Source organism: Xiphophorus hellerii, chromosome 23 (genome assembly GCF_003331165.1).
Source record: "Xiphophorus hellerii strain 12219 chromosome 23, Xiphophorus_hellerii-4.1, whole genome shotgun sequence".
NCBI classification, from domain to species: Eukaryota; Metazoa; Chordata; class Actinopteri; order Cyprinodontiformes; family Poeciliidae; genus Xiphophorus; species Xiphophorus hellerii.
The window spans coordinates 5,183,640-5,210,382 of record NC_045694.1 but is presented as its reverse complement, the minus strand read 5'-3'; the positions used below and the strand labels follow the sequence as shown (position 1 = coordinate 5,210,382).

Genomic DNA, 26,743 nt, shown 5'->3' with positions numbered 1-26,743 from the left:
CTCTGATTGGCTGTAACTCCAGAGAGCCGAGATGACGTCAGCTAGTAGAGCTAAGACTATTTTACTCTGTATATTAATGCATAATAAGATATACTTGGTGTTTGAACTTTTAAAATAGACAGTTACAAGCTTTTTTAGAGGGTTTCCAAAGTAGTCGTGGATTTCAACTATCTGTGGGCGTTTGCAATCCCTAACTGGGCATTCACTGTAATTTTAGGCAAGTTGAGTGGGAATAAATGCAGGTGTGTCCAAATTCATTCCTCATCATAAATTGCATTTTTAAAGCACATTTTACTACGTGTATGTCCTCATTTTACATTTGTTTACTGGAACTTTCAACCATTTCAAAAATATTCTTTTTAAAAATCACACAAGTTGGCTGTAGGGTGTCCTAATTTTTCACATTGTGCCAAACTGTTGGAGATTCGACTTCACCGCTATGTTGGTTTGATGATAACAGCAGTTTTCTGGGTCAACCACACCCACTGACAGCAGCAGTTTTCTAACTGATTTCTCCTGCTGAACCACCTTGCTGTAACCAAAGAGAACAATGTATAAAATGATCCAATAATTACAAAAGATTAAAAGAAACAGCAACTAATAAATCAAGATTTCTTATCGACTGTTTCAGGACTGCAACTTACAATTATCTATTGATTTATTCTGTCAATTAAATGCTAAAAAATTGACACATTTTACAGATTTTTCAAAAATTAAACTACAATAAAAGAAATGCATTAAAAGATGAATAGAAACAAATAATTGAAATATTATTTTAAATAAGACTTATTTTCTTATTTAAAAGGCATAAATATCGTGAATCTGAAGAAAAAACTGTGCCGCTTGAGGTGTTTTAGCTAAAACATATTTACAGATATTTATCTTAAATGCAAAATGTATGTATATTTATACATTTTGCCGCAATTAAATCACCTTCAGTTTAATTGCAGTTCTAAATGTATTGTTTTTTTTTTCAGTAAACAGCCTTCTTTAAATCTGTATAGTCCAGTTGGAGATTACTCAATTAGTAAATTAGTTGACAATTATTTCAATAATTGATCAAATTAATCATAATAAAGAGTCATATTTCAAGGGACACAAACTGATTTACAGCAGTTCATTTATTAGAAAATCTGTTCTAGCACATGTATGATAGAATTAACTAAAGAGCAGCTTGAAAGGATAAATGAAAGGAGGTCAGCTACATTACTGAACTGCACACAGCAATTTATGTTGAGTGGGTCAAATGGAAGATTATTAGAAAATTCAATACACCCATCAGAAAATGTTTTGATCTTTCATAACTCAAGTCTTGGGTCTGTCCATTGTGACAACTCCAAAACAACTTTTCAAAGAAGGAAGCCAGAAACATCCTCCACCCTTTTCTGATTAGTGATTATTAATTCACAACTGCAAATCACATCAGGGAGCCAATAGATACCCCTTCTATTGCTTTGGCGCTGTAATGGATACTAAATCTGTCAAACTGAAGAACAAAGCAGACATAAACAGGAAGCATCTGTATCTGGGACAATTTAGAGACAAGCTTGACGCAGGATATTAAAGGTTTTTAAGGAAAGCAGCAACACACCAGTCACCCGCACGGATGTTATGACTAGTGATAAAATAATTATTAAGCCAGTGATTAAAACAATACGGCCATTCTTTCCACAACTTTTACTTCAAATACAATTCTATAAATTAAATGCACCAAAAACTGAGATCTACATCCTGCAAGCAGTTCAACAAATAGCATCTTCTTGGTTTTACTAAGTTTTGTTTACATTTTGTGACAAAGGAAGTTGTGCTCAGTGTCTTCTTGAGGTCTTTGTGTGATTTTCTTCAGTGAAAAACATACTTTGCATGTGAAGGACAGATAAAATGTTGTCAGTTTTCTGGCATTGATGGCTTTCCATACATGAGGAGCATGAAAGACAGAGTCGAGCAACGAACAGAGCAAGAGTTCATCAGAACTGAGTGCGTGCCAGAGTACGTATTTAGTGAATGTTTGTGAGATTTAAACATACACATCCCAGATTATTGTTTGTTTACATAGACATATGCGCTCAAATCAGTCTCACTGCATGTTCAGATTCAGTTTGACGTTCGTGCCCAAATCAAACTGAGTCTACCTGACTATCAGGTGTAAAAACAACCAAACATGTTTCACTCGTTTTTAAACAGAGGACCAAATATTTCTATCAAGAACCTATGGCAGATTTAATACGGCATATAAGAAAAACATGCACCAACCACAGTAAAAATCTAAATTAATCCCCAGTTGGCTGCTACACCAAAACACAGAAGTGTTATTTACCCCAGAAAGGCAGATGTGGGGAGTTAAAACAACAGTATTTACAGTAGTTGCCACACGAATGAAATACCTGTGGTTCAAAGGTCAGAATCTCCAACTCTGACCCCTATCACAAACACACACTTCAGTGACAGACTCTTAGTTTGACTTGGCTCCTAAACTAAGATTAGGTCTGATATGATGGTACGTCTCTGGATGGTAGATGACGTACCATCATCTACAAATGGAAGAATTGTGTATCATCACATAGGAGTTCAATTATTGCTGCTACAAACAAGAGAAGCAATAACCAGTTTAAACAGACAGCCATAATAAAGTATAAAGAGTTTAGGCTATGACTATCAGTTATCAGCAGAGGTATGAATCTGTCTTTAGTTTTGCAGGCTTTAACAGCAGAATTACATTTCACATCTGTCAGGACTCAAATGTCAAACTTCACTTAACGCGTCTGTCGGCAGGTCACAGCGAGAAATGTCAGCACTTAGCCAACCTCAGAGCTGACAGGCTCCAGGAGTCCTCTGCCTCCCACTTATTCTCCCGCAGCCTCACTTTTATATTTTTCAAACAGTTTTTCACTAAAAGGAGCTTCTACTTTTCTGTCATTTTCACATATTCCCTGTTTCCGCTGAAATCATCACCCGCTGTTGTACAGTATACACAAACAGGTCAACCGACTGCCAAACATGAGTTAATAAATCTTATACTGAATGTTTCGATTGATAAACTGGAAAGTTTTATCCTCTGAGCAGCAGTCCTCTACATTAAATTACAACTTTCATAAAGATATTTACTTCCAGAGGTGAAAAGAAAGCTTGACAGTAGTAAGAATTGAATATAAAGGCCACTGAAGGACTACCAGAGACTTATTGAAAGTAATGAAAACAAAATTAAATTAGGCGACTGATGATCAGCTACATTTTGCAATCACAGGTGAAAAATAAATCTCAGTACCCTTCACGCTCACGAGTTTTATATGTTGTGACATAATAAAAATGCCCTGATCCTTATGAGATCCTAAAATTATTTATTTTTAATCTTAAACACAAACAGCAGATGCCAAATTTAATTGATTATACAATTATTCTCACTCCATAAAAACTAAAGCTTTGACTATTTGTTACTCTAAAGCATAAAGGTGTTTCTTAACATGATGTCAAAGCAGAGAGACATCATTAAAGATTTGAGAAAAGCAACCGTTTCTGCCCATCAACCTGAGAGAGGTTATGGGGCGGGTAAAGTTTTTAAAATCCATAATTCTGCAGCGATAATAGATTATTCACACATGGAAACCATTTAAGGCAGGTGCTAAGCACCCCAGGAGTGGATGACCCAGCAAATTCACTCCAGGTCCAGAACATGCATTGCTGCAAAATTGAAAAAGCTCCATGTCAGGCTTTACAGGCCTGAATTAGTGGTTTTAAATGTTAAAAGCAGAGGCGCACCGAACGGACAGTTTTCTGTCCGATTACCAATCTTTAAAAAGTCTCACCTGCCGATTCAGATTTCAGTCTGTTCTGATTTAGTTTTGTCTGAAAAGTATGTAGATATAACAACGAAGTAGCTTAGCTGGCGGTACAATATTCACTATTACAAAAATCTGTTGATCAAAACATTAGTCAATTGATTCACAGTCATTAGAGACAGCTCTAATACAAATATCACCAATAAGTAGCAAATTAGCCATCCAATTATCCAGGATAGGGCTTACAGCCCATCTTCAACCAGATTAATATATTTTCACATTTTGTTAGGGATGTACCAAGAGATCATCGCACAAGATCTTCAAGACATTAAAGCATCACAATAAATCTTGTGGATTCGACTGCTGTCTGGCGAGTGCTACTTAGTTGCAGCTTGGGTTTCCAGAAGGAATGAAAAATGGCAACAGTGACAGACGAGGCACAAACAATATGTAAATACTGCAAGTTGTTCCAATCCTGAAGCAGTCAGAAAGCATCGCTATAGCAACCGATTAGTGGTTGTCAAGGGTTACGTTGAGCTATCATAATCCTAGCTTTAGTAACTGGAAATGGGAAATGTACTGAAGACCATTAATAGTTGGTCTCAAGTGAACAAAAAGGTTGAGTTTATGAGAAAAAAATTCTATTAAAATGCAGAATAAAGTTATTTTTGCAACATAAATTATCTTGAAAGTATTTAGTTCTCATGAACTAACAATTGCAACTTGTCTTGTAAGATTTACGTACTGTTACATGTTGTGTAGTGCAGAATATTATAACCAGCAAGAGTCAAAGTCTGAACTGACTATAATAAACTGACACAAGATATAAAGACTAAACAAGAAGGGCTCATTTTTGTCAAAAGGTGCCAGAAACAAAAGCATTTTAAGTTAAGTCTGAATGATCAAGACTCTAAGAACAATGTCCTTTGGTCAGATCAGTCAGTCTAGAGGTTTGGTGATTAGTGATAAACATTTTTGGAGAAAACTTTAAAGCATTGCAGCCAGTTGTAAAACACGGTGGTGGAGATGTGATGATTTGGAACCTGGGTATGTTACCCATCATTAACGCAACACTATTCTGGAGTTAACTTTGAAGACATCAGTTCTTCTTGGGTAAAAAAAAAATGGTGTAACCTTTCATGGGGTGTTTTCTTATTTGTTTTTTAACACACAGATTTTTACATTTGTCTTTTTTAAATAAATAAGTGTTGACTGAAGAGAACTGACAGAACTGACTCTGTTCAGAAAACCAAACACATTCTTCAATAAAAGGTTCACATCAAATATCAAACAAATATCAGACAACCAGATGAGTTTAATCCAGCTAAACTCTACTTGGACACGAGTACAAGTCATTCTGAAGCATCACTGAGGAGTAATACACTTATTAGTCCTGTGCATTAGAAATGATATCTGTTTTGCAGGATTACTGCAGTTCTCATGGAAGAAACTGAAAATCAGTGCATCAAACAAACTTAATTTCAGACCAAACAACCAGTAAAGTTCCTGTTTCCATTACGCAGATTAAATTGAAAGTAAAATATTGAGGTAAGGAGGGTTCAGTGAAACGTCACATGGATTTCTATTGTTCTCATTTTCTCAGTTTTAACCACAAGCGTCTGCTAGAGTAACCCGCAAGGTCTGAGATGACAGTTATTAGCCATTTACCGTACAGATGGTCTGCAGTATAAGGCGGGTAAGCGATTAATTCCTCATTTGGCACGGTGACATTCATTTCCCAAAGCTTTTAATAAGCTGACAAAGAGGCTAAAATCTGTGGAGTTTCTTGTTCTTGATGCGATACAGACCATCGCTGACCCTCCACTGTTTTATCTCCAACAGCTGAGAGAAAAGGGAGAGAAAATCTTGTTTTCTGTTGCTGCTTTACAGAGAACTGTACCAGGTGAGCAATGCAAATAATTTCCAACAACAGACAAAGTAAGCGGTTGGATGTGAAAGAGATCGACCGTCTATGGTTTCTGTCAGAGTTTATAATGTCAACACAAATAAAGAAAGTATTGGAATTCACCCAACCTGTTGGCAAGCAGCTATTTCAGATGTTGACACACCAACAGATGGAATCAGATGGAGCACAAGCAGGGACTTGAGTTTCGTAAGATAATAACATTCATGCAACCAGGACAAGGATGGTCATGTTTAGTTACCTCTAAGCACCTGCAAGTAGATTCATTTACCTAAACTAAGAGCTTTGACAGCTCTCTTTACCAGTTTCATAATGGTACAGATCCAATGACTGATAATGTCTAGTTCACATGGCAATTATCTGTAGATTTTCAAAACATAAGAGACCTCACACAATTTTAAAAAATCATAGAAAGGTTTCCCCCAGTGTATTATAAGCCTGGCAGACCACCAGGCTTTACTTGCACTCCCACCAGTCTAAGCTTTGTTTATTTATTGTATGGGTTTTTTATACACCAACAACTGGGCTTGTCGCAATAAGCAATAAATCAGTAAATTAAAAGGAGTTCAATCATTTTTATATGCATAATTTATTAGGGGTTTTTTTGTCTTTTCTCTCTCTCTTTCTACCAAAAATTAGATGATAAAAGTCTCCAGTCTGCTGCTTTGGCCTCAAATAACCCTTTAAAAAATTTTTTTAAAAAAGGACAATTTTGTTTACAGCGACTCCATAATTCACTTTATTTGTTGTTTTGTTTCTTTTGGATATCTAAAATTTTGTCTAGACCTCCATAGGTACCCACTGCCTGTCTTTAGTGGTCAACATGCTAACAACTTCAGCAAGTAAAGTGACAAGTCACTGATAAAAGAAAAAAAATCACTTTAATCAGGATGAACACCTGAAACACAAAATATACATATATTTATTTTAATTACCTAGTTATATTTAACAATTTCCTGTCAATTAAAAAAAAAATTTACTCAAAAACACAATAGGCCGCTGGTTGACTGCCCTAGCGCCCATATCTACAGACTTAGAAGGTTTTCTGGGGGAAACCCTGTGCAGGTATATCAAGTTTGGTTCTACACACAAACAGATTTCACTCATGAACATTCAGATGTCAGATGGGAAATCTGGTAAAACCTCTGGCGCTCAAATGGGACCCCCTGCTATAAAACATGGCTGACAAAGAAGAAGCAATAACAATAGTTTGTGGACTATTTTTGAACAGGTAAAAAAACAATGCACCAGACTTTCTGGTGCACCACAGTGGTTGTTGTGTTTTCTGTATTTTGGATTCCCCTCCATGTTTCTGTCTGTTTCTGGAAAACCCCACACAGTGGGATATCAGGCCAAGACATTCCAACATGTTGAATATCCCCAGTTGAGGTCGGAGTGTTCCCGACGTCCTTCCAAGCACAGTAGATCACTTGGACACACCACACATGGTAGGAATACCTCCTAAGATTATCTTTACAGCCATCATGATAATCAGACCGTCCTTAATATTGCTGGAAGGGGAAGATTGGGTCAAAATATTCTTCGTAAACCAGGCTTAATTTAGCTACATTTTTGTAAGCAACTGTCAACATAATTTGTCCAAAAAACATAAATTACATACAACACAACATAATATAAAGGTTCACCAATTAAACTTTTGATATGTGAAAATATTTCCATCCTGTCAAGCCTCTCCCATTTTGTCACGTAAGCAAAAACTTCAATCTATATTGCTGTAATTTTATGTGACAGATGAATAAGAAGTAGCACATATTTGTGAAGTAGAGGGAAATAGCTGTGTGAAACATATACTTCAGTGATCAAGAATAAAAAATGTTTCATGTAGTCTCAAAGCTAACAAAAATAGACATGTAAAAAAAAACTGTCAGATATAATTTACTGTCCTTTCTGTCATCTATTACCCTGTTTAGCATTTCTCTTTTCAGCGTTTTATGATATTTCACAACATAAAAAGACTCAGTTCCCTTGTAAGTCAGCAGAATCAAGACGCGTGAGTCCAAAAGTCACATGGACGTGCAAGCAGGTTTCCTAATGTTTCCCTCAATTAGTAAAGAAAGAACTTTGTTGGTGTGGCTGGTGGTGTGACCAGACCTGCAGGTCATTTCTAGACAAAGCAGCCCTAAATGCATCCATGTTTGTTGTAGTGATGTAACAGAAGGCTGCAAGGCTTTTCTCTGTAACAAAAACTAGTGTGTGAGACTGATGCATTAATCAGTTTTATGCAAGAGTACATTCCTGCTAAGTTCCTCTGCAACATAAGGAAAATTGTATTTTATATTTAACAATTTCTGCTTTCATCTTCCACCCACATTAGTGCAGTATAGAATTAGCACTTCTATATAAAAGTCAAGATGTGATTTATTCCTTCATTCTCAGAAAAACTTAGTTGAGAAACAAAAAAAAAGGGACGGATTATGTGAACGCCTCCTCCAACTGTAGCTTTACTTGTAAATGGGGGGTCCTCTACAGTTGCTCAGTGCTCATTTAGGGAGCTGTCTGATCTCATTTCCTGTCCAAGAAAAAGACAAATCCATCTTCCGGCGCTTCAGTTTCTATTGAGTTTTCTCATTATCAAGCAGTGCTGAGTCTTAAGAGGCCATATCCTGCTCGCCTGTCATGCAGTTTTATCAGGCTGCCCAGAGGGACCATTAACATTGTTTTACCAGACAGAGAGGCATGTTTTCTGGTAGAATAGATGATTCTTAGGTCATTTGTAATCATTACACACTGATTAACATGCAGACATAATGCTAGAACATCAAAAAATGATGATTGGGACATGATATCTCAGGGCAAAGTGGGCGCTAAAAACAGCGGCAGATAATGTGGATGTTTTAACACAAAGTAGGCATCAAATCTGACTAATGCTGATTCTTAAATAGGAGGTGATGCCTTATTTAACTCATAATAAATGATCATTTTAGTTTTGAGCCTATGGTTAAGCTATTGTCCAGGTTTTGTTACAGACTGATTGGCTGTAACATTGCGCCTTAAATTGATCAATCAATCAAAGCTTTTGAAGACCTAATTGTTTGATGTTTTACACCTGATAGTCCAGTAAACTCATTTAGTAGGGAACCAAAGTTGTAACATTTGCTACATTTTCAGTTGGTGCGGTTTGCTTTCACACAGCACTGTCAAATGAACCAAACTCTTTGATAAACCTGTTACCCAAATCGCCTGTGGTGGCGCTGCACAAAGAACCACTGAAGGAAACGACACAAAAACCTCTGAAGAAGACATTAGCGCAACTTCCTTCTTTGCAAAACACAAATGGAATAGCTCAGACTTTAGCAGCAACCATTTCTCCTGCTAGTGCTAAGTTAGCGTGTTTGTTTTGGTGGTTTTACCCAGAATGCCCTCCGTTATAGTACGGTCCTGTCTTTAACTGAGACCAATGTTTTTATGCGGTCCAGAGTTCCCTTTTCAGAGTTCGATTCATTCACACCTCGATAAATGAACTGGACATTCTAGACAAACGAAGTAGAGTTCGATTAAAGCAGACTAAACAGGGCTGGTGTGAAGGCACCCTAAAAAAAGTCTTTTGGCAAAGTTCGACTTTCAGATTGACATAAATTGAATATAAATTGAAGGTCCAATTTACCATTCACTTATGATTGACAAAAATAAAAAACACAAGCCTTAAGACTCAAACTGACCAGAATTTATTTGGAGTCACTCTTTCACTTCAAGGTTCGATCCTTAGTTGGAAGTACCTCAAACTCTACTCACAGGGTGAAGTATTGGTATATTTTCATACACAAAATGATTTTAGGAAAACTGCCATCATATACGTTCTTCAAGTTAACTACAGTGAACCTCAGAGCTAACATCTGGCTACACTTTAAGGTAACATTGGTGCGCACAGAGTCACCTTGTTGTGACTGTAACAAACGTAATTTATCAATTTTGTTGTGTTAGTATTACTTTTCTTGGATCTTGTACTCCTTTTATCTTAGCCAGGATGTCCTTGTTAAAGAGATTAATAATCTCAACGGGTTTATGTCCTGGAGAAATACCCATAGGAGTCCAGCACCAATCCTCAAGGGTCTGGATCTCCTAGTTTTTGATGTGTCTCTGCTCCAGAACAGCTGATTTAAATAGTCCAACAACATCCTCAGATTGTCATAAAGTTCTGCAGAAACCCACTAAAGACAAACTATTATTTGATCCAGATGTGTTGAAACACAGAAAGAACTGAAACATGGCATACATGGAGGAAAGACTGATCTAATCGAACGCTGTTTTTTCCCCTCAAAGTGAGGAGAAAATGTAAATGTTCATGTCAAAAACTTGTATGCTTTTCAAGATTCAAACATTGGGTCTTATGAATTTATTGCAGATTATAGAAAATATGCAAAATGCAAAAAAACAAGTTTGTGAGAAAATGGATGGAAACATCATTTAGAGGTTAAGAAAAAGGAATAGAATCTGGAAATTCAAGTTCAAATAATATAAAATACTTTGATGTCATAGGGGACCAGTAAGTACCACACACTTCTCAGATCTGCACCTTCATATTCAAGTGCAACATGCAACACAGCTTTGAGATTCTTCTAGACATCTATGGACATGTGAATGATTTGAAGCTTGAGGCACTGGTTGCAAAACTCCAAGAAATGGAAAAGTTTATCCTTCAATCTAATTCCTCATTAAGTCCAAATGACTCCATCGCACACAGAGAAAGCTGTGTTTGCATGAAGGTGACAATTTATCTACATCTCTTCTCAGAAAACTGCACAGACTTGTTGGTTGCTCTCTGCACGCCTTCCTCGCCACAATGTCAGGCTGCTCTCGCTGCTGCTGCAGCCTGGAGAGGGACGACAACCACCCACAAGACAAGGTACAAAAATATGCACCAACTTTTGATTTGATCCAAACCCCAAAGCAGCTCTTCCTCCACATGTTAGCCTGAACTTTGGACATGGGGGGGGAGAAAGAGGTTAGCTTAATGGAGGAGCATGAGCTTTCAAGAACATTCCATCTTAATAGGAACCAAGAACTGGTGCTTGGTTAGGAGGAACATCGGCATTTAAACACAACCAGACACACAAGAGGCTCCACTCAGACCGGGCTAACGGTGGCCAGCCCGGCTAGCTTTACAGCCGTCTGAACGGCACACTTTTCCTCTTATCAACCCCCCCACTACCACCTCATCCCCGGTGTGCAACTGCAGGGCCCGGCGCCGCCATACACTACCACACAGGCGCATAAAACAACACGTACAGCATGCTCCGGAGCGGACGGAGACGGGGAGCGAACCGGTACCGTGAAACCGAAGAGCGAGTCACAGAGGACGGGGACACGTAGACCAGGGGGAGGGGGAGAAGTGGGCGAACTAACCTGTTTGAGAGCCGCACAGTCCGCTGGATGTTTGGGTTGAATCCGAGTTAAATCCACTATCAGTGTAACAAAGAGACGAAAATCACCGAGTGGTGGCGGAACAGGCCGAAACTCTGGGGAGAAAAGTTGAGCATGCGCAGACTGTGCGACGGCAGGGTGAGTGGGTTCAAGTGTTTTGGAATTTTTTTTAATTGATCGGCTAAATGAACAATTAATTATTAAATTAGCATATTTTTCCGATATAAACAACTTAACCAGACTTTATATTTTCTGGTTAGTCAATTTTGAATTTTTTGATAAAATTATTTCTGTGGATTTAAATTTTGTTTTTGACCCTCATACAAAAAGCAGTATACATTTTTGTTTGTTTGTTTGTTTTTATTTTATTTTATTTTATTTATTTATTTATTTATTTGTTTCGAACATAACATTTGTTTTGCATAATTGAATGCAGTCACCTTACTAACTAGAAATTAAATTGTGGGCTGATGGGGAAATATATACTGCTTATCCTTATTTGATTATCTTCATTTGACCAGTTGACATCTTTATTATTTATTTAATACATTTTCAGTTTTGTTAAATTTTATTTTGGGTTTTTTCCATTTACACAAATGCATTGCTGTACAGATTTAATCAAAATTGTATGTGTCTCTCGATCAACTTCTTACCAGGAATATATTAGGTAACACGTAGTAACAGACTAAACATGAGAACATCCTAACATATTTTATAAACAAGTTATGCTTTAAAAAAAGATTATTGTTAAACACTCACTCACAGTATGTCCTTATATCTTCACAAGGACTTTTCATTGACTTCCATCCATTTTTCATTAATTTAAAGCAACCATTACCACTTCGTACTTAACCCCAAACCTAATCTAAACTCAATTCACACTTTAGCCCTAGACGTAAACCTCAACCCAAAAAGAACACATCTTCTTCACCTTTGTTATGACAAATGGAAACCACATTCTATATAGAATATGTAAAACTGTAAATTGATTTTGACTATCAAAGTTCAAACTATTTTATTAAAGAGTATATTTAATAAAAAGAAAAAAAAACATTTATAAAAATGTGTCGCGTGATTTTTCTGTTACTTCAATTGCATGTCTCAATCCTGAAATTAATTAAATTGTGGGAAATTTCAGATTGTCGTTAAACTACAGAGTGACTCTTCGTTCTTTTAGACGATCTTTGTACAGTACAATGACATTCTCTGACTGTTGAAGCTATGATTTTTCCGTCTTTTCCAACTGTCAAACCGGCGTCCTCGTTGTGAGTTAAAATGACTTTAAAGTCTATCAGAAGACCACAGAACTGATTTGCCGTCTTTATTTTTTTGTTCTTCGGACATTTACGGACATGTTGACAAACATCAACAGGTTAAACTTCGGGATATGTCCCAAACATACGAGCTCGTAGCTAGCTAGCATAAATAACTTATCAATGATAAGTTAATAATTGTGGAAGTTGTCATGGACGCCGGAGGAGAGACGACCAGCGACATTCGGACCGTTTACGCGGCTGTTTCTGGGAATCCGAACCCAGAGCCGACGAGGCTGCTGTGTTTTAAAGTTTACAAGAGGAGGTGGTTTGTGCTGCTAGTGCTGTGTCTATTGAACTGCTCCAACGCCACGGTGAGTCATTTTATCCATTGTCTTTATGACTTTCTGTGTCTATGGAGGACAACTTTGCCAAATTCAGGGTTTGTATGGCAGCATAGTAGTGTCAATAATACTTATTGTAGTAGCTGTGATAATGCTGAATATTACTGAGAATTACTTAAGGTTGAGGGTTTTATATCTTGAACAAAAAAAAGTTATTGTGTAATAATATTTTTATAGCACATTTTAAATCCAGACCTCATCACAATGCTGCTTAATTGATTAAGACTTTGATCAAGTTTTACAGACATACATTAAAATTATAAAATGTTCTTTGTCATTGAACTCTACAGTTATCCATCAAAGAGTGTAAGAGATTCAATAGTGCAGTCCATTTGTAGTCATACTTGGAAATTACAAGTTCCAGTCATGAAAATGAAATGGAACGTTCTTCTTAACATCGTTTTAAGCTTTACTTTTTAAAATAATACACTACTTTTAATCTGTTTAGTTTAGAGCTACATGTAACATAAACGTTGCGTTTGTAACAATGTTAATGCATTGTTTACAACAATACATTTGTATTGTTTACAACAATACATTTGTATTGTTGTGTTTATAACAATACAACAATCCATTAACAATACATTTGCCTTGTAAAACCCATTTTGTAAAATACATGTTTCCAACACAGCGTACTATTGTTGAGGGGCAGCCATTTTGACAGGTGAAGTCGGTCTTATAAGTCGTAACTGGGGCTAGTTGTTTCTCCCACTTTCTCAGTGGAAAATCTGACTTCTGGGGGCGTTCCTGTTGATTTTTCTGACTGGGAAGTGGGAATTTTTCAGTTCTGATTACAAATGGAAAACACAACATTTCAGCTTGTCAAAGTTCTTTAAACACTTTTTCACTACAATCTATCATTTACAATTCAGTACTGCCTCTATGGACAGTGATTTAAAAACCAAAGTGGACCTGTAAAGCTGTGATGTTAAATACCATACGGTCGAAAACTTGGGTGCTGTCATGGTGCGATCAATTCTCTGAACCCACATGTGCAGAACACACTCCGGAGGCAGATCAGGTAGGGAAATTTATTAGAAAAACAACGTGCAGATATGTACAGGTGAAGGTGAGGTGTCTCTCTCTTATTCTCTCTGGCAAGGGCTGGATCTCTGGGATTTGAGGATTTACAGGGGAAAGCTCGGCTGGAGCTCTGGGACTAGTGGGTCCGCGAGGCCGGGGCTCAGGGAAGGGAGGTGGGCTGGTAGCGGAAGAACAGGAATCCAGGGTGGAAGAACCCTCCAGCCAGTAACTCGGGTCAGGCGGCCAAGGCGTCACGGAGGGGCAACCTGGGAAGAGGTTACACGAAATTAGTTACTTCAAGAAACAGGTTGGTCAGAGGATGGCTAGTAACAACAGATACCATAACTGGCTAACACTCTGGCACTGGAGTGTCGGCAGCTCCATCCAGATATACTCCTCCAAATGAGTCAGATATGAGTCAGGTGTGCAGCCGCGAAACCACGCCCCTCCAGGAACCTCCAGGAAGCCCCCTGGTGGAAAAAGTGGGAAAGAACCCCAGCCAGCCCTCCCCAGATCCCAACAGGTGCAAAAGGTAGCCTAGTGCTACAGTGTGCATTGAAACAGTGTCTTCAATCAGAGGCTTCTTCAAATTCGCTGTAATACAGACAGCTACAGGAGACCCTTCTTGCCCACAGCCGTCTCCATCTAAAATAACTCTGGAAAATCTGAATTAATATGAGTTACAACTGAACCCTTTGGGATCAGTAAAGCATTTTTGGATTTGAAAGACATCATGTTGGTGGTTCATTTCTAGATCAAAAATGGTGAGAATTGTTGGTTTGATGCCAATTTTTTAAATCTGGCCAACTGATTGGTCCATCTCTCGTAAACTACTGCTTTCTTGCTAGTTTTAATTTGTAGTTTCAGGGCTGGAATAAATATCTAAGATTTTTTTTAATCTTTAAACTTTGCCATTATTTTCTACCCATACAGACATTGTAGAGGCAAATTCATTGACTTACTGTGACATGTGGTTCCTTCTAGTGTTTGCATAACTTGATATCACTCCCAGGGGACGTTGTCTTTGTGCAGCTGAGTGTGCCTGGAGGCAAGTGTGCCGCCCTCAGTCACACAATCTGAGCCCCTCCCTCACATATCTGCAGCCCCCACGGGATTCGTGCTCGCGTTGGGAGTTATTGTTTCCAGGGAGCTGGTGTTTTCGCTCACAAAAGAAGCCCAGCTGGAGGAGAGGCATTCATGATGTGGCAAATAACAGCTGAAGAGCCAGTTAGACATTAATCAGTGTGACATTAAGAGTCCCATAGGGGTCAGGATTTATAAAAACCTGCAGGCCCACAGGTAGGGTCATTCATAGGAAGTGTATTATTGCTCAAGATGAACGCCATCAAAAAGAATTAGCTTGATTAAGGATCAATCTGAATATTACTGTGTTTTAGGGTTGTATTTGTAAGATTTCAATAGGATTGTAACAAAACATATAAAATGAGCTGAAAGATGATTCCTAAAACACTGAGGAAACAAAGCAAAGTGTCAAAAAGTAAAAACACCTCAGAAACCTTTCACCCTGCAGTGAACAATGGTGACATTGTTCGTCCAAATCTGCTTACAAACTAGTTCGTTGTACCCAGAATAGACAAGTGCAGGTTCTTCTTTTGTTGCCTCAATGTTAAACAGGTGAACCCCACAGTACCTTGCAAACGTTTTCACATAATTATAAAGTTTTATGTATTTTATTGAGATTTTATGCAACAGACCAACACCAGTGGAAGAAAAACAATGGAAATGCTTTCAAATATAGCCCTGATAAAATGCATTTGGGGCTGAAACAATCAACTAATTTAGTAATCAATTAGCCATTAAGATTATATAGACCCATAAAACGGCATTTTCTGAAACAACGTAAACAAAGGAGTTTAGCTGAAATTGTACAAAAAATATCTACATTTTGCTTTTAAGATGGAAAAAATCCCAATTTTTTTGTAAAAAGGTTTAAATCAGAAATCCTCAAATGACATAGTTTTAGTTTTACCTGATTTCTTATGTAAAAAACAAAAGTTCTAAGACCAACTCAGATCAGCCCCACTCTGTACTGATGTCAATTAAAGCAGAAAGGACTGACCTTTTCACATGTTGATGTATTTTTTTTTTCTTTGCTACAAATGATCAAGTGTTCACTAAAGAAATCCTGTGTTATTACTAGTTAGGCAACAAAATATATATATATATTTTTTAAATGAATTATTTGTTTATTTTCACTTCTATATATTTTTAATATTTCATAAAATAACCCTAAGTGTTAAAGTATCCGCTTAATCATAAGTATTGATAGTATGAGTTATTACTAAAATAATAATTAAGTTGCACTCCTAAATGTATTTAAAATACTCCAAATAATTCTGTCACATGTATTTTATCAGTCAAGTATTCTCATCAAAATATCTAAATAAAATGCTTTATTTCCTCTTAGATATGGCTTACCTTTGCACCAGTTGCAAACCAGTCAGGCCAGTACCTAAAGGTCAGTCTGGAGGACATCAACTGGTTGTCACTGGTTTTCATGGTGGTTGCCATACCGCTCAGCTTCGGGACTACCTGGATGTTGGACACCCTCGGTTTACGGATCACGGTATGAGAGCAGATAACATTTCTGAAAAATTAAGAAGAAGCTAAGATGAGCTTTTTAATCTGCTGTGGCCCTTTGACCTTTGACATCTCTACAGCTCATCCTGGGATCCTGGCTGAACATGCTTGGAGCTCTGTTGCGTTTCCTTGGCACGCTGCCGCCGGCTCGATTTAAGCTCCAGTTTCCAGCAGTGATGCTGGGTCAGACGCTCGGCGCCCTCGCCCAGCCCCTCATCATCTTCACCCCCACCAAACTGGCCGCCCTCTGGTTCCCTGACAGCCAGCGAGCTACAGCCAACATGATCGCCTCCATGTGTAAGGGACTCCTATACGTAAAGCTTCTGCAGTTTATCATTTACGTTGGAATTTACTGTGTACGGCTCCAAGAGAGCAAAACAAACAACATAAGACATGGGTAGACGGTGCCTGAGGCAGCATCATAAAGTCCAAGGAACACACCAGACAGCTCAGGATAAAGTTATGGAGAATTTTAAAGCAGGATTGGGTTTTGAACATCTCTGTTTAATACTTGAATAATTTTTCAAGCCATTGTAAAAATTTAAAAATAAATATTGAGCTTGTTGTTTTCTCTAGCTGTAAAATATTTCAGAATAATTGACCGACAAAGCTTGCTTATTTGAGCAACTGTTGTCTTCAGCTGTAGATATGACTCACTAAAAGTTAAAGAGCAGCAATCTGTCGGTACTGGAAACTGGACATTAGGTAAATTATGTAAATGTTGATGCTTTTATTAGATTTGGGTCCATTTATGCATCTATCAGTCTGTCCAATTAGCCCGGAAATGAGAGGATTACCATTTTAAAATACTGGAACCAGTAATAAAAACCAGCCCAAATTGAGGGTTAAAGACACAACAGGATTATAACAATACTTGATCTGGAGCAACAATGTTAAAACTACAACATAATGAGAAATCTATAAAAACCAATTACAACAAAATACAGGTTATACCAAACTGTATCAGCTTTCACTGGGGTTTAATTTTCTCTGAAGGACTAAAATGAAAGTATTAGTTCAAGGGTTGGCAATCTTTATAATCGAAAAAGCCATTTTGCCCTCAGTCCATTCCAGCTAAATAAATCTTGTTTAGATTTGAAAATGTTACATAATCTTTTGAAACAAAGGTGCTTATAATTTTTGATAAATATCTTGAAAAGATCATTTTAATTCTGTTTAAAGAACCATCATTTTATTTCTGTTTTTATAAAAACAGAAATAAGCTCTTGTCTTTCTTTATTTATTTTTAAATAAAGAAAGACAAAAAATTTTCAATAAAATGGACAGATATATTTTCTTTGGCTCCTGTGAAAAATCTATGAAAGATTTTATTTTCTCTAAAGTTTGTTTAAAGGAAATAATGTCTGTACACTGTGAGCTCTTGAAATTGGAGTAACATTTTTTGTTTGCATGCACAATTTTGTCCTATAAAGCTGATTACTCATTCTGAAAACATCCCGTTTCCAACTTAAAATAAAAAAAATAAATAAAACTAAATTCCTGGCTCTTTCAGAGTCATTATTTGTGTAAATTTACTACAGTTATTACATCAGAAACCTAAAAAATGCTCAAACCTGCATTTGTTACAATCATCTTAAAGGTATTTTAATAACCATCAGAGGAGTTTATGTTTGGAAAATAAGAAACTAGTCTAAAACCATGTGTCTCATTTCTCCTGGGTGAAAAGGGGAACTGGGTCAGTTTCAACATGTGATCAAAACTTAAAGGAAGTCACCCTTGTCCTTCATTTCTCACAGAAATGCAAACACAAAGAAAGATCCTTCAAAGTCTTAAAAAAATAAGCTAAAACCTGTTTGGTAAAATAAGCAGATATTAAGAGGATAATTGTTTAGGGAAAGATTTATTTCTCTGACATGCGAATGTTTTGATTCAGTCACTCAAACTTTGAAACTGGGAACAGAAGCTGGTAAATTGGCTGCTCATTCTGCTCTCACTCCTCAGCGAATCCCCTGGGCATTCTGCTCGCCAACATTGTTTCTCCTGTGATCGCCGAAACATCGGCTCAAATCCCAAAACTGGTGAGTTTAAGTTATCAAATAACCGAATTCCTCAATCCGTTCAGACAATCAGTTTTATTCTGGGAATCATGTTTAACAATATTCTTCTCACGTTACTAGAAATATGATCGTCCCATCTGCTAATGATGATGAATTGTTTTTTATTTGCCGTATTTTGGCCCATTCATCACCACATTATGTGTGATTATTGCCCTCCTCTAGCTGCTGGCCTATGCTGTCCCAGCATGCATCACCTGTCTCCTAGCAACACTGGGGATACGGAGCGGAAAACCCCCAACGCCACCGTCAGCCGGCGCCGAGACCTCCGGATCAGAGCCGTTCATTCAGGGCCTGAAACTGGTAAAAATGCAGAAAAATTAACCACAGAGAAAAAAGGCAGGAATGTAAAGCAGCATCAGGCTGATTTTTAGATTAAACTTAGAAAAAACAACAAAATAATTGTCCAAATTTCCCTTTAAACTATGCTCCTTAAGTTTATTATTGGAAAAAAATAGCATCTTAATTCACTTTGAAGTTTAAAAGTAGATGTTTCAATAAACAGATGTGTTACAAATGTTAGAAAGTCGAACAAAAAGAAAACATATGCAGTTTCTACTGTATCACAAAGCTGGGTCACTTCTTATCTGGGTTCATTTCCATGGAAACCAATGCTAGAAATGTGCTCAACCTGCTCTTTTCTTTCATTAAGAGTCAGTCCAACATAATGTTGGCATGGCGAACATGAATGCATGGCACCTGAAATATGTCTCACCAAATATTGTAAAATATTGTATCCATGCAATCGTTTGAGGCTGTAATATTGCAACGATGGTTGTGACTCAAGATATTGAGCAGCTGGAGATCAAGACCTTGAAAGCTCTGCCTCTCCGACCTACCAGCTTCCTGGAAAAATTAAAAACTGGAAGAGAACGGCTGAACATAAATACGTCTCTCTTTTTTTCTGCTTGTCAGCAAATTAAGCTGTTAAATCGTTCCTTCAGCAGAAATTTGATAAGAGATTTCTCAGCAGAATCAAACCTCTAATTTAATTAATTTCACTAAAACCAGGGTTTTCAAGCTGCAGATTTATAGATATCAATATGATTACTGAAGAAGTCAAAGACCTCTCTAATAACCTCTTTTACCACTTTGGTCGTCTTAAACAAAAAAAGGCATTTTATGCCTGCAAATGTTTAATTTTGACCCTAATCCGCTTTGATTTGAGATTAAAGTGTTATGACTGCACTAGTATAATAGAAAAAGATTTATAAATGAACAGTTTTTTATTCATCAATACATACAGGCATAAATAAACTGAATTTAAAGTTCAACAAAAAATTGACATCAGAACAAACCAGAGAAAATCAATAAATAAAACACAGTAAGCTGCAGAGAACTAAGGCGTTCAGTGAGCTGCCTGATTGAAATTTAATTTTAACACTGAGTCCATAAACTGTGTAGGTTCTGAACATTTAAAACTTTTAAAAGTTGTTTAAAAGTCCCAGCCTCACTGTTACATGTTTTAATGTAATTTAATGGTATAAAATTATCATATTGCTCCTTGCTGGACTAAAACATTTTATCTTTGTAGATCATAATGCAAGTAAATCGGAATAAATTAGGTTAATATTTAAATGTTCTTTTATTTCAGTAACTCACTGAGTGAAACAGATTATATAGATTAATCAAGACAGATGTTTTCAAGTATTTATTTCTGTTAATTATTATTTTTCACTTCCAACAAATTAACACACGACATTTAACATTAAAATAAATAAAAAAAACACAGAAATGTGGAGTTAATGGAAAGTGTGTTTAATACATACTTAAAGGTTGTTATTGTTGTTGTTTTAAAGAGGTACAAATTATATTTTCTAAAAAATGTTAATTAATAAAAATGATTAGTTTCTGCTAAAGTCCTTCGCCGTTCTTCTTCTGCAGTTACTGAAGAACAAACCGTACCTCATCCTGCTGCTGTGCTTCGGCTCCGGCATCGCTGTCTTCACCTGCTTCTCCACGCTGCTGGACCAGATCCTGTGTTTGAAGGGATACAGCAACGTAAGAACAGATTCAAGCTGCAGATCAGTGCTTGTGTTTTAACATTCTATGCATAGTAGTTGTTATATGAAGATCTGTTTGGGGAAAACTGCATAAAACTTTGTCTTTTTGGGCATTTATATGTGTTACAAAGCAGGGGTGGGTGATATGGACTTAAAGTTTTATCATGTCTTGGTACTATTTTGATGATGATAAAAGTGATGAAAAGAACAATTTATTACTTCTTTTTTAGGGTTTCAGGAGTCGTAGCGACAAAAACACAAATACTGCTCTTGAAAAGCATATTTATTTCTAATATTCTTCTTCAGGAAACCAGTGAAAGAAGTGTGATTAAGCTGCACACAGGAACTAAATTTAATTTATTGATTTCACTAAACAAGCAGTGGAAAAGTAAAAAAATAGCAATACGGACAGTTTTTGGGGGGTTTAAGCATCATTAATTGGAATTTATCGTGAAACTTTAAATCTAAAATTCTTATCTGGATTAGAAATTTATTACAATAAGTGATAAACTATATAATGACTGCCCACCCGTGATACCAAGCAGTGAATTATTGTGCAGCGGGAAAAAAAGAATTAATATTTTTTGCTTTATTTTAAAACAAAAAATCTGAAAAGTGCGGCATGCAAGGCCATTAAGCATGCCGCTTATTGGCTCAGATCAAGAACAGAACAGATCAAGGTGATCTGTTGACATTTTTTTTCCCCAGAATTTTAACTGAGTGAACTTTATACTCTAACCACTTTTTACAGATTTTGTTTTCATCTTATATTCATATTTATTTGGGAGTTTTGAGTTAATTACTGCTCTGAGTTTGATGTTCCTTAAGCAATTCACCTTATTTTGTGTCTATATACTCCAGTTAACAGTTAATCAATTACTAAATTACTTGATGATTATTTTAATTAATTTAATTAATCATTTCAGCCCTAGTTTTTTGCATCCACTGTATGAATTGTAGCAAACCTTAGAAGAGCGACTTTCTTCCAGCAGTGACTTTCTTCTTCCATTAAGGCCAGATTTTCCCAAAGCGTTTCACACTTTCCTTCCTTTCACAGTTACACATTACTTTGTGCATAAATCAGACAAAAAAATGTCAAAAGGTTAAACAGCTTCCCAGCCTCTGCATCAAAGTGCAATGAGCATTAATATTCAGGTTGTGAAATCTGACCTCTGCAGGACTTCGCTGGCCTTTGCGGGGCTCTCTTCATCGTCTTCGGCATCGTTGGCGCCGGTGCCGTCGGCGTCTACGTTGACAAGACGAAGAAGTTCACAGAGGTCACAAAGATCGGCCTGAGCCTCTCCACTCTATCGTGCATCGCCTTCTCAGTGGTGAGAAACTGAAAGAAGAAAACATCTGTTAGAGTGAATTCAGCTGAGATGATATTTGTCTGCGTCTCAGGTGAGTCTGATGCCTCATCAGAAGGTCGCTGTCGCAGCCGTCTGCTCTCTCTTTGGCTTCTTCGGTTTCTCCATCTACCCTGTTGCCATGGAGCTGTCTGTGGAGAGTTCGTACCCGGTCGGAGAGGCCACCTCGGCTGGACTCATCTTTGTTTCAGGGTATAAAATGCTTTGCATGATATGACATGGCTGAAGCCTTTAAACATTGAAGGTTGTTTCTGATTGAAAAAAAGAAAGAAAATTTTTTACAAACACCAAATCTTACCAAGTATTTTTGGTTTTAGTTTTATTTTTAAGATAAAAGTAACTTACAAGTAACTTTTTAGCAAGATGTAAGACCTTGTTTTAAGTCAGTAATTCCTAAGTATTGATGAAAAGTGCTGGTTCCATTGGCAGATTATTTCTTAAAGCATTACATTTTTCCCACGTTCCCAATAACCTGCTTCTTTTTCATCAATATTAAGTAATTATTAACTTACAACAAGCTCCTATATCTTGTCAAAAGATTAGTTGTAAGTTTATTTTATCTTATTTCAAGTGTGCAGAGATATTTGCTCTAGAAACTAGAACAAAAATACTTTGATTTGTTGTTTTTGGAGTGAACAAAAAGTTCTGTACAGACAATAGAATAGAATAGAATAGTAATATTGTTTATTGCCATTTGTACATAAACATTATATTGGATTTTCTCCAGGATAATCAATGTTTATGAAAGGATAAAAATAACAAGTAAAATAAAATGGACACACAGAAAACAAACAACATTCATTTAAAAAATACATTAGGCTTCCATGTATAAATAAACAAATAGTCACTGATATTGCACACTAAAATTATTTAATTGTAGTTAAAATGCGGCACATGGATCACATTTTGTGCTCCTGCCACCTTTAATGTCCTGAACCACTAATGTAACTTATACCAACTTAGACATTATGTAGTTATAATCGGATTTATACCATATTAACCAGAAAACATAGATTTCTTTACTTATTCAATTATTTATATTCAGATCAAAACTTTCTTTCTAGAAAAGCTGTCATCCTGCATAAACCTGAATTTACTTTCGCTTCTTATCCAGTTGGTTGAAATTATACAGCATCAGATGTTTTACAGCTGGTTTAACTAAATACAAAATGATAAATTATACAACTTTATTTTGTTTTATTGAAATGAGCCCTGATTAGCGTCTGTGAGTTTCGTATTGAGGTGAAAGTGATTCCTGTTTCCTTCTTGCAGGCAAGTGCAGTCGGTTGTTTACATCGTCCTGCTGCAGGCTTTGACCAAACCGATCACCGAATCTCTGCTCTCCACCTGTGGAGACGCAGTGCTGAGCTGGAAAGGTCGGTCATATGATGCCACACCTGTTTCACTTTGTTCAGAGTAAAGCTTCACACAAAGTAGGATTCAAACGCAGGGATGTTTACAACTACATTCTGAAATTTAAATGTATTTAAATGGTACATTCTGCTGGAAAATACATATAAATGCATAAAACTTCCCAAAAAATATAGTAAAACAAACATATAAACAATAGTTATTCAATATAAAATTATTAAATATTCATATGAGGTTACCAGAAAGTACAGATTTATTGGAAACTCTGGCAAAAATGTGTAAAAATCCTTAAAATATATCAATCTTTCTTGTAGCAGCAACATAATGTTGCACTAAAAATTACAAAATAAAGTCTAATCTAATCCATATTCTAACTCAATATGGAGTTAGAATTTTACCAAGGTGTTTGGGTTGCTATTGTGATAACGATAAAGATAATGATTAAAAAACAATGTAGTATTTCTTTTTTATGTAGCTGTATGGCAGAGCTTTCATAGCACCACAAATGCAATTGCAATTGACAAATATTCTCAGTTGAAAGAGGTTTATTCACAACACTACTTATTTAAAAGAATAGCGATTTATATAATTTAATCATATTTTTAAATTTACTGATATTTATTGATGCTCTCATGCAACAAAACGTGAAGAAAATATTAAAAATTACTTTTAGACTTGATAATACTATCAATTTTGCTTTTTATTTGACATCATTAATTGAAATTTATCGACAACAATAAATCAAAATTTTTATCATGATAAGACGTTTTTCATAATAATGATGAACCTCTGGTTGAATTAAGTGAATCTTTTCTTCTCAAAAAAAGGCAAATTGAAATCGATAATTTTAATTATGCATTTTGACAAATTGCAATGTTTATTGCTTGTTTCACAATTGGTGACTGTATGATGTTTTTGTGATGTAAAGCACTTTGAGCTGCATTGTTGCTAAAATTTGCAATACAAATAACCTTTTCTGTAATGGAGATGAATGGGGAACAACGTTTTTCAGGAATAAAGTGTTTAAATAAGAATAACAAACAATCTAAAGAATAAAAAATAACAGTAGGAAAGTGTTTAATATAATTTAATTATCTAATCCTTTTTTAGTTTTATTTTTTCATGAGATGTTTGCTTCTCCTCTCTTCAGTGCCCATGATGGTGATGGCAGGACTGTCCAGTGTTTTCACCTGCTGCTTCCTTGTCTTCTTCCAAACCCGCTACAGACGGCTGGAGGCGGAAGAACAAGCTGCTTACGGGACCAGAGAGAATAACGACACGACCACTTCCTACCAAATAGTCGAGAACTGAAGGAAATGGAAACAAAAGACAGTTACGGGTTGGATCCAGCCTCTATGAAATGTTATGCTTGTCGAATCCAGACATTCCTGTGCAATAAGATTCTCTGATAATGATTAACGATTCTTTAAACAGAACCAGGAACAATTTATTCATGCATTCTGTTGCTTCAAAAGAGAAATGAAGTAATTTAGAATTTTCTGCACTGTAACGCAAAATATCTTACCACTTGAAATAAGATAAAACTTAACTTACAAGTAACTTTTAAGTAAATAATTTCTTAACATGGATGAAAAAGTACTGGCAGATTATGTCACTTATAGCAAGACAATTTTCATAAGTTACAAATGAATTAATCTGCAAATTCATTTTTCATCAATATTAAGGATTTATTTGCTTAAAACAAGCTCCTATATCTTCATGAAAAGTTTTGCTTATCTATGATATTTGCACTAGAAACTAGTTCAAAAATACTTGGTAATATTTTGTGTTTTTGCACCACTGGGGCATTTTAGTTGTCTTTTACTCATTTTATAATTAATGTACATAATTTAAATACATAAACTGCTAATTTTGTACAATAATTTAATCACTACTGTCTCTGTTTTCATCCTGTGTTTATTTTGGCTTCCCTCACACTGAACTAAGACCATCCAGGGTCTGGTGTGAAGGAAGCCTTTGGTAATAAATCTTCCAGGTACGTATGTACAACATGTTTCATATTTTTAACTTATTACGGAGAGAAAACTCTCACCAGATTTACTGACAGAAGAAATCAGGGTACTTTTTAACATAGATAAAATACCTCATTGATTATGTGCTGAAGTAGAAAAACAAAAAAGTATTAGAAACATTTGCAGGGTTGTTGAACTAAACTAAACCTGCCCAGGAAAACAGTCCTTAACAACTTTCTTAACCTCAACTGTTAGTCATACAATTTAAACATGTAAAAAAATGTGTTTCCATCTCAGAGCTTAAAAAATACATTTAACTAGCTTTGGTTAACTTAGCATCATGGTAAACAAATGATACTTGTATCCTGTTTGCCAATATTTGATGTTAAAATCCAACTAAGCATTAATGTACAAATTAAAATGTAAAATTAAACTGTTTTATAATTGTACAACTTGTAACCAATTAATAAAAATGTTTCTTTTGGATTGCTGTCATGATTTAAAAATGTAATTTAAATGCTTACTTGTTTGTGGGGAGTTTTTTTGAACTTTTTTCTCAGCTTGAAACATTTTTTATTAGATAAAACAAGGGGAATTTTTATGCAATTTAGTAATTTTTTTCTGAGTTATATTATAATTTTAAATCTGACAACTGTAGATAAATATTTCTTTCACGTGAATGTCATTTTTATTGTATGTTTTAGGACATTTGAATCAGGTATTTTCAATGTCTCCACAGTACCTGAAAACTGTAGAGTGGCTCATCGTTTTTATAGAAGATCTTTGTACGGTACAGCGACAGTTTGATTTAAGTTTTTGAGGTTTACTTACTGAAACTTAAATAAAGCCTCTCCGTGTCCTCGCCAGCATGATTTCTTCCACAACGGCGTAAATCCCGACCTTTGTAATCAAAACAGCGAATCAATTATTTCAGCCTAATATTCGTTTTTGTTCATAACATTTGAGGAATTATCAACTTTCTTTCTCATGTTATTAGAAATCAGAGCTGAACTTTGATAATCTTACTTACAAATGATGATGAATTGACTTTGATTAAAAACGTTTTAGCCCATTTATCACATTAGATGTGATTATTACCCTCCCCTAGCTTCTGGCCTGAGCTATCCCAGCATGCATCACCCGTTTCCTAGCAACAGCGGGGATAAGAAGCATAGAACCCCGGACCAGAGCCGTTTGTACAAGACATCAAATTGGTTCTAGAGATGGAGCCTAAAGCTATATTCAGAGCTTTTTTTAAAACATCTGAACTGTTACATTTAACAAGATTAATCATAAATAGTAAAAATATACAATTTTATCTCCAAAATGGGCGTCCTACGCCGTCCGTCTAATAAACACATATAAGGTTAATTTTGCTTTCTACTGAAGAAATAAGAACATTTTTGGCCTTTTACACCGTTTGTCTCTTTGTGACTTTTTGCAATCAACAGAAACGCATCAACCGCTCAAGATTTTAACAATGGAAACATTAAAAAGGTTTTTCTGGAATATTTAACATATTTTACGTTAAATATATTCAAAACCACCACTCGGATATTTGTCTACAACTGCGGACTGTAGTTGGGTTCTT

General features: G+C 36.1%; 2 protein-coding genes and 2 long non-coding RNA genes across 5 annotated transcripts in view; 2 read left to right on the top strand and 2 right to left on the bottom strand.

Moving 5' to 3' along the window:
* The window catches only part of pcgf3 (polycomb group ring finger 3), a 51,881-nt gene extending 40,511 nt beyond the window's left edge, over positions 1 to 11,370 (bottom strand). The window contains exon 1 of one of the 2 annotated variants that reach the window (XM_032555104.1): positions 11,065 to 11,370. The gene's annotated coding sequence lies outside the window, so the exon portion shown is untranslated. Of the gene's footprint in view, positions 1 to 370; positions 514 to 11,064 lie in introns of those variants that run through there. The other variant, XM_032555105.1, reaches the window with a different exon arrangement.
* An 847-nt stretch (positions 11,371 to 12,217) lies between these two features.
* Positions 12,218 to 25,636, top strand: slc49a3 (solute carrier family 49 member 3). The gene is made up of 10 exons (XM_032555103.1): positions 12,218 to 12,709; positions 16,191 to 16,349; positions 16,444 to 16,660; positions 18,326 to 18,402; positions 18,604 to 18,741; positions 20,323 to 20,439; positions 21,620 to 21,772; positions 21,843 to 22,000; positions 23,081 to 23,184; positions 24,330 to 25,636. Exons 1-10 carry the CDS (start codon positions 12,548 to 12,550, stop codon positions 24,488 to 24,490), a joined length of 1,446 nt encoding a protein of 481 aa, XP_032410994.1. The 5' UTR covers positions 12,218 to 12,547; the 3' UTR covers positions 24,491 to 25,636.
* LOC116714490 (uncharacterized) lies at positions 12,716 to 15,598 on the top strand. Its single transcript, XR_004338063.1, has 2 exons — positions 12,716 to 13,694; positions 14,286 to 15,598. It is a non-coding gene; the product is annotated as an uncharacterized LOC116714490 (long non-coding RNA).
* Positions 24,012 to 26,299, bottom strand: LOC116714491 (uncharacterized). The gene is made up of 3 exons (XR_004338064.1): positions 26,183 to 26,299; positions 25,984 to 26,052; positions 24,012 to 24,486 (listed from the first exon to the last, which is right to left on the bottom strand). It is a non-coding gene; the product is annotated as an uncharacterized LOC116714491 (long non-coding RNA).
* Positions 26,300 to 26,743: the final 444 nt, after the last annotated feature.

Bases quoted from the DNA above. Each gene is read 5' to 3' on its own strand.
- slc49a3 (XM_032555103.1), top strand. From the start codon at position 12,548: ATGGACGCCGGAGGAGAGACGACCAGCGACATTCGGACCGTTTACGCG. The intron at 22,001-23,080 runs GTATAAAATGCT...TCCTTCTTGCAG, and splicing joins GGACTCATCTTTGTTTCAGG to GCAAGTGCAGTCGGTTGTTT. The intron at 23,185-24,329 runs GTCGGTCATATG...TCCTCTCTTCAG, and splicing joins CGCAGTGCTGAGCTGGAAAG to TGCCCATGATGGTGATGGCA.